Source organism: Myotis yumanensis, unplaced genomic scaffold, assembly GCF_028538775.1.
Source record: "Myotis yumanensis isolate MYYU_CA2020_CCGP unplaced genomic scaffold, mMyoYum1.0.hap1 SCAF_1, whole genome shotgun sequence".
NCBI lineage: Eukaryota > Metazoa > Chordata > Mammalia > Chiroptera > Vespertilionidae > Myotis > Myotis yumanensis.
Window position 1 is genome coordinate 84,598,511 of NW_027223752.1, and position 12,901 is coordinate 84,611,411.

The 12,901-nt window shown below is 43.9% G+C and overlaps 1 protein-coding gene across 4 annotated transcripts in view; it reads right to left on the reverse strand.

The window, feature by feature from the left end:
• Window positions 1-891: 891 nt before the first annotated feature.
• STXBP6 (syntaxin binding protein 6) overlaps window positions 892-12,901 on the reverse strand; it is a 264,626-nt gene continuing 252,616 nt past the window's right edge. For all 4 annotated transcript variants that reach the window (XM_070427273.1, XM_070427264.1, XM_070427246.1 and 1 more), the window contains 2 exons: window positions 9,878-10,035; window positions 892-3,932 (listed from right to left, as the gene is read on the reverse strand). In XM_070427273.1, coding sequence (XP_070283374.1) covers window positions 3,909-3,932; window positions 9,878-10,035 — 182 coding nt within the window. In that variant the 3' untranslated portion in view covers window positions 892-3,908. The remainder of the gene's footprint in view (window positions 3,933-9,877; window positions 10,036-12,901) is intronic.

A 12,901-nucleotide genomic window follows, 5' to 3' on the forward strand; every position in this document is an offset into this window, starting at 1 on the left:
CTACTTCTATCCCACCCTTAACTATAATCCACTTGTTTAGGCAGAGGATGATTATTATGATGCCAATAGTTTTTCTCATTGACTATAAGGGGAAAAGGCACCATTGATTCTTCTAAAAACACTTGTCATGTTGCTCCTCCTATAAAATTTGAGAGTTGGTTGTGATGTAATTACTAACAAATAAAAATTATATTAAGAAAAAAGTTCACCTTTCCAAGGCAGTTGGTTCATAATTAATTCACAAGAACTGATTCCTTTAAATACATAATTAACTTAAGGTGGGGTCCTCATCTAGCCAAACCATCTATCCATTCTTTATTTTTCTGAAAAGTGGAGACTACAGTTTTCCCTTCTACTTGCAGTCCTTCCAGGAAATATTTCAAAGTTCTGACTGCTTTATCAAGTCTCCATGCCAATCCAGAGATGGCTATTATACTACAGTAGTCACCTAAGTCAGTTCCCTTGAAAACAAATGGGGTGATGAAATAAGATGCATTTACTTTTCCATAAAAATAAATTGACATAATTTGATCAATTGGAAAGAAGACTTGACCAAGTCTCCTTTCCAATTTAACAAGGCATGAAACTAGTCTGTTCAATGAGGGTGCATGCTATAATAAGTACTTGAGTTGAGTATAACATTAACATCAGCAGAAAGATAACTATTAATTGGCTTAATTGCTTTGCCCATGAGAATAAAAAATATTTACCTCTTGCTGGATGGAATCTCATTATCATAATGCTATGCAACTTTATCCTAATGCTAATCCTAGCTCTTTGGTCTCCTGTAGGCACACAAGATCTTCCCATTAGCATCAACAGTACAATGATGCCTACCTATTTGTGTTTATACAGATTTTACAAATAACTGAGAGAAACAAACTTTCATCACAGAGTTAAAATATTTAATGACAAAATTAGGGTTTGTTGTCATAGTGAATCATGAGCAGGTGTTACTTGTCTCTAAAAGAAACAAAAATTATATTTGACATCTTAGAGAACATCTGAAGAATGAACTGCACAACAGACTTCAGGAGTGCCACAATTCTAAAACTGAAGGAGAAATCTATCTTTAATACCCCATATTTAGGGCATTCTGTAAATGTTTTTACATAAATGCACAACCTTTGCTAGCCACAAAAGTATTATTAAGACAAATTTCACTGTAATTTGAAGTCTAACACATACTCTTTATTTTTTTCAGAGCTTAAAAAAATGCTAACTACTGATCCTATTACATTTTACAAATACATTTTTAATATGAAACTTAACCTGAATAACTGTATACTTCCTGTACACAGATACCTAATAATACTAGTGAAGAATACTAGGGCTACATTCCAGGAACTAATAACACTGGGAAATTTTGTTTCTTTATGAGTTGTCAATACAATTTAAGAAGTCCTTCACAAAAACACAGTATCCTGAAAACTCATAGCGAAGTGCAGCAATGAAACAAACAGAAATTAAATGTCTTCTAGCAAGGTCAGCCAAATTAATTGGTCCCAAATAATGTGAGTCGTTTTAGCAATTTTCTCTAGGTTAGATTTTATTAATACTTTGTATTACAGCACCTTCTACAAAAGGATATGTGTCATCACAGGCTCCTGTGCAAGAGTTCAAGAGGTTGAGGAGGGACAGGGATTGTTCTTCTGGCCTCTCTGAGGGATGGAGCCCTACTTATGACTTTGACACTGGGAAGTCAAGGTCATGGCCACAGCCAAGAAGCAAATCAATAGAGAAAGCTAATTCAGATAGGTCTCTTCTTCTAATCCAGGCTATTTCCAATAAGACACAAGCCTGAAGGATAAACAGAGAGTGAGGAAAGGGAAAGATGTGGAATACTTATATTTATGAAGAGTAGCTATCACAATTTGAGCAGGAAGGAAGAATCTCAAATTTCACAGTATGCTTGTGACCTCATCCTCTGCTACTTCAGAAGCAGCTCCGCAAACACTGTTGTTAGTTGGCAACAAATTGTATTTTTGAGTTTGGCTTATTGTCAGGGTGTTTTAGATTTACCCTTTCAATTATTTATACCAACTATTTACCTCTAAAGCTAGAATCCAATTTGGGGAAAATGATTGTGTGTGTGTGTGTCTGAAACGAGGTCTGCAAGCAAAATCTTTTTGGAGTGATATTTTGGGCTTTTCTTAAAAATTATAAATGCTTCTAATGGTACTCCTCGGATAGAAAACTTCTTATTTCTTTAAACATTTTTGGCACCAAAAGAAAAGTACAAAATATTATAGTAAACTTCTATAGTTTACAATATAAATTTTACAGAGAGTTTTTTAGAATTGGATCATCTCCCTAAGAGGAGTCAGAAATTTGTCTACAGCAAACCCCATCTCCCTTTTGACACATACTGTATAAGATAATGTTTTTCTCCAATAGCCCAATGTCCTATCTCCCTGGGAAGTTCTCTATCAGGAGAACTTAAGCTATTGAAATCAGCATAAATAATCCAAAAGTCATCTTATACTGCTATGTAAGAGGCTACAATACACGTGGACTCAATTGGCTCCATGGTAGGAAGGGACAGAAAGGGTCCTGAAGATTCAGGCAGCTTAAAAATCACTGTGCTGCGGTGGGAGGCTGGCAATGTGTCTGAATGTGCAGCTTGCCTCCTGTTTCAGGAAGACAAAGCATGGCTTTCATGTTTGGCATTTTAACCCTCTAAGAAACAGACGCCCGGGCTCTAAACCCAGTCCTACCTCAAGTAATTCAAAATCATATGTGTGAACCAACTTCTTTCAGGCTTCATGATGGTGCTGTTTTCTGTCAGACCTGGCAAGCTGCAATTGCCGTGAAATGCAATCTGTCTAGAAACCCATACTGAAAATTACATTAAATAAGTAGCAATAACAACATCAACACTTCCAAAAATCAGATACCAGGAAACTGAAGGCCATTTCCCAAGGACATTGTGAGGGTATCTTTAAGATAGACATGACTTTGTACAAAGAAAACATTTTAAATGTAACATCTTTTCACATTATCAGTTACATAGACCTTTATCTGGACAAATCAATTCTTGATAAACATCCAAGCTCTTTTCAATACCAGCTACTGGAGTTTGGGACAATGACAAAAAACCAACCAACAAACAAAAAACCCAGCCATAAATAATGCACAGAGGTTTTTAAATAGGCTTTTTCTTCAGTCTTTAACCTCAAACTTTTATCCTTCATTTGATAGCTTCAAATAATCAGCCTAGAACCAAGTATTTAAACTGTACTTCAGAAAGGAGGTTTCTATCTGTGATTCTGATTTGTTTTTTTTTGAATGCTGGTGATGGCTCATGCAAAAGATTATTACATAAAAAGCAACATCTAAGACTGCTGTTTCCCCTGATAAATCCAATTGTTTTTCATAATACAGATTTATTTCTCAGGATATAGCACCTTAACCTTCGAATTAAGAGTAGCTAGGAGACTGAGTGAAACCAATCATGGCTTGACTTTTATTTCCATCCAGGAACAATAACATCTGATGTCACCATTTTAAAATGTCTTCCTGTTTAATATCAGGGAAAAAAATACATGATGCCAGTTTAGACCCAGCTCAATATATCAGTTAGTCCAAATTTCACATTCAAACTACCACAAAAAAAAGTTTAAAAAAGGAAACACACACACACACACACACACACACACACAGTGGAAAAAAGCAAAACCAAAATGAAACTGTTGCTATTGCAGCATTTTTAGCAAGATCATGAGGGAAATATATAAACACAACATCTTTTTTTCATACTAACATCTTCAAAAGAAAAACAAAACCCCTAAATGTCCACATATTATTGGAAAAAAAGAAGCAAGTGGAGGTCCGGAATTCTTGAAAAAACTGCTGAGCAAACAAACTCTTCCATTTCTCTTCAGAGGCTCACCAGGATAGGCAGTTCCTCAACATTTGTGCTTCATGGCAAGCTAAGGAGAGAGTGAAAAGGGAGTTATTAGGCAGAAGGAGTTCAATGTGTTCTGTCCCCATGCCCACGATGAGAAGCAGCACCACGATTCTGCTTGCTGGGTTATCACCAGTACCATACACATTGGCATCTATATAGTAAATGTGCATCGTTTCCCCAAATCGTCCATGGAGCATAGCATTTGTTACTCGTCGTCACCCAGTCAGTGTACGTGGCCAGGTGAGGGAGAGCGCTATGTGATGTTCCCTCATCCCACTGAAGAAACAATGGAAAAGCCAATGCCAGGTAGAATGAGAGACCCACCCGAGGAACAGGTGGGGTAGATGAAGAAAGGCCTTTGGGCTCCTGGGTGACTAGTAATCCAGGAAACCCAAGACTCTTCAAAGGTAAGTATTTACTGACATCTCCTAAAGCATTGCAATCAACAATGACAGAGAAGCAATTTTCAATAATATCCACTCAATATCCAACCAGAACATTCAACCAAGTCCAAAGCACTTGATTAAACTGTGTTAGGGCTGAACAATAGACCAAATCCAGATGAAGGAATGTGGTTTAACAGATCTTTATAAATGGGAACACCAAATACACCATATCATTCAACATCTTCCCTGACCCAGCTGGAGCCCTTAATGATATATTTAAGGAAGTGTAGGCAGGTATGAACATAAAATTAAATCTGACATTGCTTTTCTCAGACAGATCCTTTCTAAGGAACCCAGAAGGCAGAGTTAAGACTAAATTGTAATTCTTCATATGTCCAGAGTCTGATATTAGGGATTAATCCCTGAATTTGGGACAGTAGCGACTGGGGGTAGGTAGCAGATTGAGAATTTGCTCTTTGAGCGAAGAGCAGGCAATTCTATGTAGGAAATAACTTTATAGAAAGTTCTGTCATCTGCATCATGACCAGGGGCTCAGCCCTTGAAGACGTAGCAAGGGAAACCCTTCTGATTCCACCCAGAGGTGCTCTGCATCACACTGGAAGATGTCGAAGATACATTTCCCCAGTGTAATGCAGGGCAATCAATCCCAGTCTCCCCTTCCCCTTCTTGATGTCTCCAACAAAGAAGTGATAACTTGGGGCTACCACCTCAGGTAGGTCACCTGCAAGAGCAGCGCCAACATTTCTCTTGCAGCTGCTGCACCTGGGACAAGTCAGCATGTGACTTGGGGAGGGGACTGTGAACCGAGGCCTCATGTTGCTAATCTCTGAAAGACCTCCACAGGCCTTCTGCAGTGCTGACGGCAATAGTCAGTCAACTGTCAGACAGTGTGGTGAAGTCAGGCTGTGTGCCAAGTGCTGTGGGTTTTTGCCACGAAGGATGGAGGTGGCTTTTAACTCCTGACCTCAAAGAGTTTATGGAAACGTGGATGGAAGTGGCAGAGCCAAGGGTCTCCCTCCAGTGCATCCTATTCCCTGGCCACACTGTGAGCCCCTCTGCTGTATGGCCCCATGTCTTGCTCTGTCTTCCAGTGTTTATGCATTATTTAGCAATGTGGGTGGACCATTCATATCAATATAGAGCTGTTAAGTGTTGTGCATAATGAATAACAGTCATAAATATTTGATCAATGCTGCTGTCCTCTTATTCACCAAGCTGTTAACCTTCAACTAGAGGGCTTGTGCCGATTCACCCAGTCAGTAGTCTTTAGCAGTGATGGGGCTGCTGCTCGCAGGCCCTGGTTACCACTTCAGTGCGTCTGGACCTGCACAAAGGGGAGTCCCAGTCAGGCGGGTGTAGCCAGCTCAGCTTTGCAGAAATACAACTGGATTGGACATTCTGCTATTTGAGGTGTTTTTGCAGAAAGTCAGAAAGCGGCATACTTTCCATGCTACCTAGATTTTTTTTTTTAATTGCTTGGGAGCTAGAATATGGAAGGCAGGGTACTGTTGCTTCCCTGATATGACCTTGAGCTCTAAAATCACAACTGCGTTGTACCTCATGCCTATAAATATCATCTGTAACTCAAATGCGATGGATCCATTTAGAAGTCAGAGTTCCTATAGAAGGGGTGTTTAAAATATCCTTTTGATATATTTTATTTTCTTATTATGTCATGGAAAGCTTTCTCTTTCAAAGCTGTGCAAACTACTACCCCCAAATAATAATAATATGATAATAATAATAAATCATTACTTATACTGGGGGAATCTGTAAGAGGCCTGGACTTTTATTTTTCTAAAATATTTTATTGATTTTTCACAGAGAAGGGAGAGGGACAGAGAGCCAGAAACATCGATGAGAGAGATCGATCAGCTGCCTCTTGCACGACCCCACTGGGGATGTGCCCGCAACCAAGGTACATGCCCTTGACCGGAATCGAACCTGGGACCCTTCAGTCCGCAGGCCGACGCTCTACCCACTGAGCCAAACTGGTTCCGCAAGAGGCCTGGACTTTTGAGGTCCCTTCTGGCCCAGAGACCCAAAGGAAGCACACAGAGTAAGGACACAAGCAGCCAGTGAGGCAGATGCCACTGACCACTCCCTCCCCCACAAATTAGGCTTGTGAAAAACAGGGCGGATCACCCTTCCTTTCCGCGAGAAATGTCATCCGAGGATGCCTGGGTGTGGGTCCCGCTCTCGCCTGCTGACTCACTGCCCGGCAGGCCTCAGAGTGCTGCACACACTGCAACGTTGTGCTTTTGGGCCAGGGACAGTGAGCAGGTCTGTTCCGTGGCTGAGCTGCACTTTCCTAAGGGCTGAGACTGTACCTGGCCCACAGCTCAGGAAGGAACCCCACTTCCCCAAGCCCGGCTGACCGAACTTGGGGAGAGGGCCTGCAGGAGCATTTTCCATCGGCTCTACAGAACACAAACACCCACACATCTTGATGGCAGGGTCATGCAAAGGTGATCCACTAGCTGGCATACCTGGTCATCGCAGGAGTACTGGGGAAAACGAGAAAGCCGGAGATCCTTTTCTCCTGCAATCTAAAGGGCAGGCCACACTCTCCAGCCAGAGGTGCTGCCCCTGTTCAACCAGGAAACATGAAGAACTGCCGCCTGGAATTGCCTTTCTCTGCTCGGGGCTCTCACGTGGCACTGAGTCTCCGCTTGTAAGTACAGCTGCCCTTCCTGAGTCAGCACAGCCACGTGTCTGGGGGCTGGAATGCCTGGCTTCCACCTCCAAACTTTCTCCTCACCAGGCAGCCTGGAGGGTTCTGACCAGTGAAAGGACATCTTCATGGTCAGCCTATACCACCGGGTTCAAATCAGAAAGCTCTAGTCTCCAGGAAAATAGCCACACCCTATCTAAAGAGGCCAGTCTCCTCGTTAGGAATACCGCCAATGGCGGTGATTCATAAGCACACATCCCAGTTTGGCCCCAACAGTGTCTCCCTCATACTCCCTCAACAGACACTAGCAGCCCGTCCCTCTCCTCCTCAGACCCATTCACAGGAGGGGATGTCACTGGCTGGCACGGATCCTCTCAGTGGTTAAAGCTAGAGGCTCTTTTGCCTTTGGTGGGCTAGTCGGTTTCTTTTCTGGTGGATTCTGCTTCAAGGGCTGCTCTGTGTTTAGAAAGCATCAGCATGTAGCAGGAGGCCCTCCCTCCCTCCCTCCCTCCATTGGAGGATACAACATCTTCCCCTCTAACCCCTCCCATCTCTGTGTTAGAATCCTCAAGCCCATTTCTACACCCCACCCCCTTCCTCACCATACTGTGTTCATTATGCAACAACATAGGGCAGTGTCAGCAGAAACCATTGTTCTGGACATAATTACAACAAAATAGAGGCCCAGTGCATGAATCATGCATAGGTGGGGTTTGCCTGGCCCGATCAGAGGGGCCTCGGGCGGTTGGCCAGCCAGCCCCGCTCCCTGGTCAAACTCCTGGTCAAACTCTTAGTTGAGGGGACAATTTGTATATTAGCCTTTTATTATATAGGATATTAATTTAGATTTATATGTGCTATGTATTGTGTTAATAGATTTATAGTTTGGAATTCATTCAATTCTCTCAGTAACCTATAAGATAGATATTAGTATTAATTAGTCATGTTTTACTGATGAAGAAACTGGAATTTAGAGAAATTAAGCACTTGCTCAAGGTCACTGATGAGTAAATTACTGAGACGATAAATCAAACACAAGATGTTAATCACCACACCATACATACTGCCTTCCCAATTACTTAACAAATTTTGCCAAAATACCAGGGAAACAAGGTGACCAGGGCCAAGAATTCCGGCCATCTGCTTATGTTATCCAGTCCAGTGTTTGTATAAATTCTTCTAAGGGGGTCGCCCACTTCGATGACCTCCAGGTATTGTCTCCTCCACCTTAGGAAGTGCAATTTCACAGACATCCTTGATAACCTGGTTCATGGTTTAATCATTAACCAAAGTTCTTGTTTTAGCAGAATTTTATCAGTGCACTATAGCTTGCTCTATTCTGTGTGGTCATACATAAAAGAGAATCGCATGTACTATCACCCTTCCCAGACTTGAAGACAATTACAAATTATTCCCTTTAGCCTTCTCTTCTCCAAATTGACACTTTAACCATTTCTCCAGACTTCCTCTGTCCACCTTTCATTTAAATCACTGAAGTTGCTGTTGCTATAAATGAAGCTGGGGCTGGAATCCTAGCATTTCTAGCTCATCATTATTTCTGTGTTATGAAGGCTAGAGAAGGGATCAAGGGACAAGCGAACCATAAATCTGAGCTCGCTCCCTCTGTGACAGCCACAGCAAGCCGAGGCGCTGGCCTGCATTTTCAAACAGATCTGCCCACGTCTCCTCCAGGGAACCCCAAAGGGGCCCCCAAGGCAGCTGTTCAGTAAGACCCTGTCATGATAGAAAGTTGATGACACAATGAAATAGGTCTGTGCAAAGGGGCTGCAGGAAGGGCAGGCAGGAAGCATCCATTTGGAATTGGATCCGCAGTCTGGTCCCAGCCTGAGCCCCAGGCCTGAGCTCAGCTGGAGAGATTTTTCTTGTTATTTTTCAGGTTGTCTATTCTTGTTTCTTCAGCAAAACTGTGGTTTTCTGTTGAAGCAAATCAACCCCCACATTCCCCAACAAGGTCACCTGAAAAGCATATGTGTAAGGCCAGATCATGAGTCTGAGATGCTAACAGTTATCAGCAGAAGTTGTTTCTGACAACCTAGATTCAAATCACTAGCCAGAGAAGAACTGCTCTGATTTTAAACACAAGAAGAGCAATCATCTCTATCGTCTGACCAACAGGGACTCTTTCCTTTGGTTTGTGACTGCCTTAGATAGCTAGCTGCCAATAAAAACTCCCCCTTCCCCTCCAAAAGGCACATTCTTAGTGAGTGTGTGAATGTGGGTGTGTGTACCCACAGTCACGGTCACTGGGAAATGCTTTTCTTTGGGTTCAGAGGCAGGAGGGAACCTTGCAGGCAGCTCTGGGCTGGTCAGGTTGGCCTTAGAGGTCCACAGCCCCTTGCAGAGGGAGGCCAGCCCTGAGATGCACCGTGTCCTGGGACGACAGCTTGATTTCATATGGTGAAAAGATAAGAACACAGGATGCTGAGCTCATGACCGGAAAGAGACAGCAAGGAAAAGTAAGCACAAGCAGCCCTAAGTCCTCTTCCAGCCCAGGCCAAGGGAGGAGGGGTGTTCTGGGACCTGAGGTCTTCCTCCCTCCCCACACTGTTCCCTGAGACTTGAGCCCTGAACTTCTGGGCAGGAATTAAAGATGGTCCACACTTCTCTAAGGTCCAAGGTCAGCGATAGGGATAAAGATGTCAGAAAGGAGATCTCTAAAATCAGAAAGGAGATACCCAAACAAACAGGGACAGGAGGAATCTTTCAGGACTCTGGTACTTAGCAAGTAGCAGATGGAAATTGTATAGGGGGGAAAAGGTTTCATTTTGTATCTTCCCTCATGGGGGACATAGGGAAAACAAGTCTCGCAGCACCGAAGCTCTCTGACAGCCCAGAGCTGAGACCTCTGCCATCTGCAGGACCCACCTTGTGTGCAGTTTCTGCAAACTGCTGGGCGCTGTTCTTCAAGTCCTCGGTCTTCTCCTCTGCTCGGCCTAACCGCTCCCCACGCTCGTTCAAGGCCTGGCTCGCTTTCTGCACGGCACTGGACACGCTATCGGCTGCTGAATGGAGGATGCTGTTTCCTGAAGAAGGACAGCAAGAGCATCAGAAACTGGCTCAGCTGGACCACAGTGACAGACCCCTGCCAGGAGTGAGCAGCCTGTAAGAGCATGGCAGGCCACACTATACAAAGACCAAGTCAACATTTCTTCTGATTGGGTCTCACTGAATCACTGGCAGGAAAAATACCTCTTGGCTGTAGGACCTGGGAAAATGCTGAAAGCTTCTTTCACATCCCCATCACCAACACACCACTCATTCCCACTCTCCCGGCATTCTGTTTATGGAAGCATGAAGGGAACTGGGCCCTCCTGGATTTAGGACTTGGCTTGCATGGGAAATGGGCATCATGATAAGTTTAGGGAATTAGGCAAGTTTAATGAGACATGTCCAGATCTTATGCACCTTTCCCCTTGACCTGGGGTTTAGGTGAACAACCACAGGAAAAGTGGGGGCACAGAACTTTTCCAGATATAATGCTCTGTATTCCTTTCAATCCCCTTCCATTTTAACCTTCATCCCTACATGTATGGCTCCACATAAGAAACTGAATCAACCTCAAAGTTTGGAGTAGATGTGTCACCTCCCAACCTTGAATTCTGAGCTGTGGCTCTGTTGGTTGGGTCTCCTTGCCTTTGATCTCTAGTATATGAAATATGGAGCCTCAACACTGCACTTAGCCAGGAGGTAGAAAACAGTGAATTAGTGAGCTTAGCACTCCCAGATTCACTAGAGATGATACCAAGAAAGTTGGAAGTCATCATGTTTCAAAGGCTTAGGCATCCCTGACATCCCACTTGTCAGGACTTGGAAACAGAACTCAACAGTGAAGAACTGTCAGACGCATAAGCCACTGAGAACAAGCATCTTGCAAAATGACAACCGAAGGAAATTTATGGCTGCATTTTGTTAACATTAAGTGGAAGCTGTTTAATGGCATTTAGTGTAATAGCTTTATGTCTTTGAATAAGTTTATTACATCACTTAACTTTGTACCTGAGATGGATGCATCTAGCCACAGACAGCTTTTAATAGAAATGTAATTTCCTCTTGTCTCAGCTGCAAAGGCTTCCTAATTTCTCCTCTGTGGGAACAGTCTGTGGTTTGTAGAAAATGATCTCAGGAGAAGAAAGTGCCTTGCCCAGAGGAAGCACTTCATGAATTGTTTACCATTTTTCTTCTTTCGGGGTGGATTTCAAGGGCTTCCACTAGCATTGAAGGAAGGAGAATGGGCGTAACTTAGTATTACTCAGTTGTATCAAGCACTACAATGAGCCAAGATAAATCGGCACAGATGAACAGGGACCAGGAGAGAAGAGGCTCTGGAAAAATCTGGTTGAATGCAAGGGTTGGAATGGAAGGTCTAGGTCCTCAGAACAGATTTAGGAGGAGAAATCTTGGTCCCCCTTTCTTTCACATCATACTCATAACTATGATGAGAGCCTATCATCACTGTCTAACATTTCAATAGCATTTTGCAATCATAAAACTCCTTCACAAATATCTCATTTGTCCAAAAATTCTCCTGAAAAGGCTGAGACTAGTTGAGGTTAAGTGGCTTGTACAAGATTATGTCACCAGGGACACAGCCAGCACTAGAACCTGGTATTCCAATGACTTTTCCTTATTCTGTACCTTCCTCTTTGCAGATAAGGTGTTGGTTCTGGGAAGCAATCTACTATGCCAGAATTATAAGCAGATAAGCAAAGAGAGGTTTTGACAGTTTATTTCCCCGGGTAATGCCTGACTCTTTCTGCCCTCTAGGCATTCCTCTTGGTAAATGAAGAGTTATTGCCTGTGTGGCATTGCAAGTCAAGTGTTCTCAAGAAGAAAGAGGGCTTTGGGATGGAATAGGAAGATGGAGAAGGGACTGGAAGGTGAGGAGTAGGGGAGGACACAAGAAGATCTCCCCCCTTTCCTGCTTCCTTCCACATCACAGTTTAGTCACCAGAGGCTAGGGGAAAAAATGGGGCTAAGAATCTGCAACTTCACAGCTAGGAATAGCTGCACTAAAGTAAAGGGATTTTATAAGTAGCTTTCACAAAATGAAGAGGGTTTATAACCAGGACTTGTCTTTTCCCAGTGGAATTGACCCTCATGATTTTCTCAAAGTTCAGATATATCTGTGTTTCTGAAATGATCTTGCTATGCACAAACCATACTGCTTTCTTGTCATGACTTCCATAAAGTTAATTTTGCACATGATGTCAGGTGACACTACATCTTATTTTATATGATACTAGAGGCCTGGTGCATGAAAATTCATGCACTGGAGGGGGGCGTCCCTCAGCCCAGCCTGCCCCCCTCACAGTCCGGGAGCCCTCAGGGGCAGGAGGCAACCCGGCGATCAGGGGAAGGCAACGCCCCATCCTCTGCTGCTGCCACTTGCCAGCAGCACAAGCCTTGGCCAGCACCTGGTTACCTGAGCCTCGGGAAGCCCTGGGCTGCTGGGCAGCCGCCATCCGAGGCTTGCTTGCACCTCGGGCTAGCCCTGGGCAGCTGACATCTGAGGCTTGCCTGCACCTTGGGCCGGCCCTGGGTGGTTGGCGGGCTGAGGGGACTGGGGGTCTTTGGAGGCAGGCACACGGAGTGGCTGGGCCTGCCTGGGGGCGGGCTCAGGCTTGCCATGTGCCTGCCGCCCCAGTGGGGTTGAGGGGACTGGGCGCCACCATCTTGTGGCTGTGGGTGCCGCCATCCTTGAGAGTGTGGCAGTCAATTAGCATATTCCTTCCTTATTGGCTGTGGGCACTGCAATCTTTGAGGGTGGGACAGTCAATTAGCATATTCTTTCCTTATTGGCTGTGGGCGCCACCATCTTTGCAATGGCATGAGGGTCAATTAGCATATTCCCTCTTTATTAGATAGGACTAGAGGCCAGGTGCACAAAAT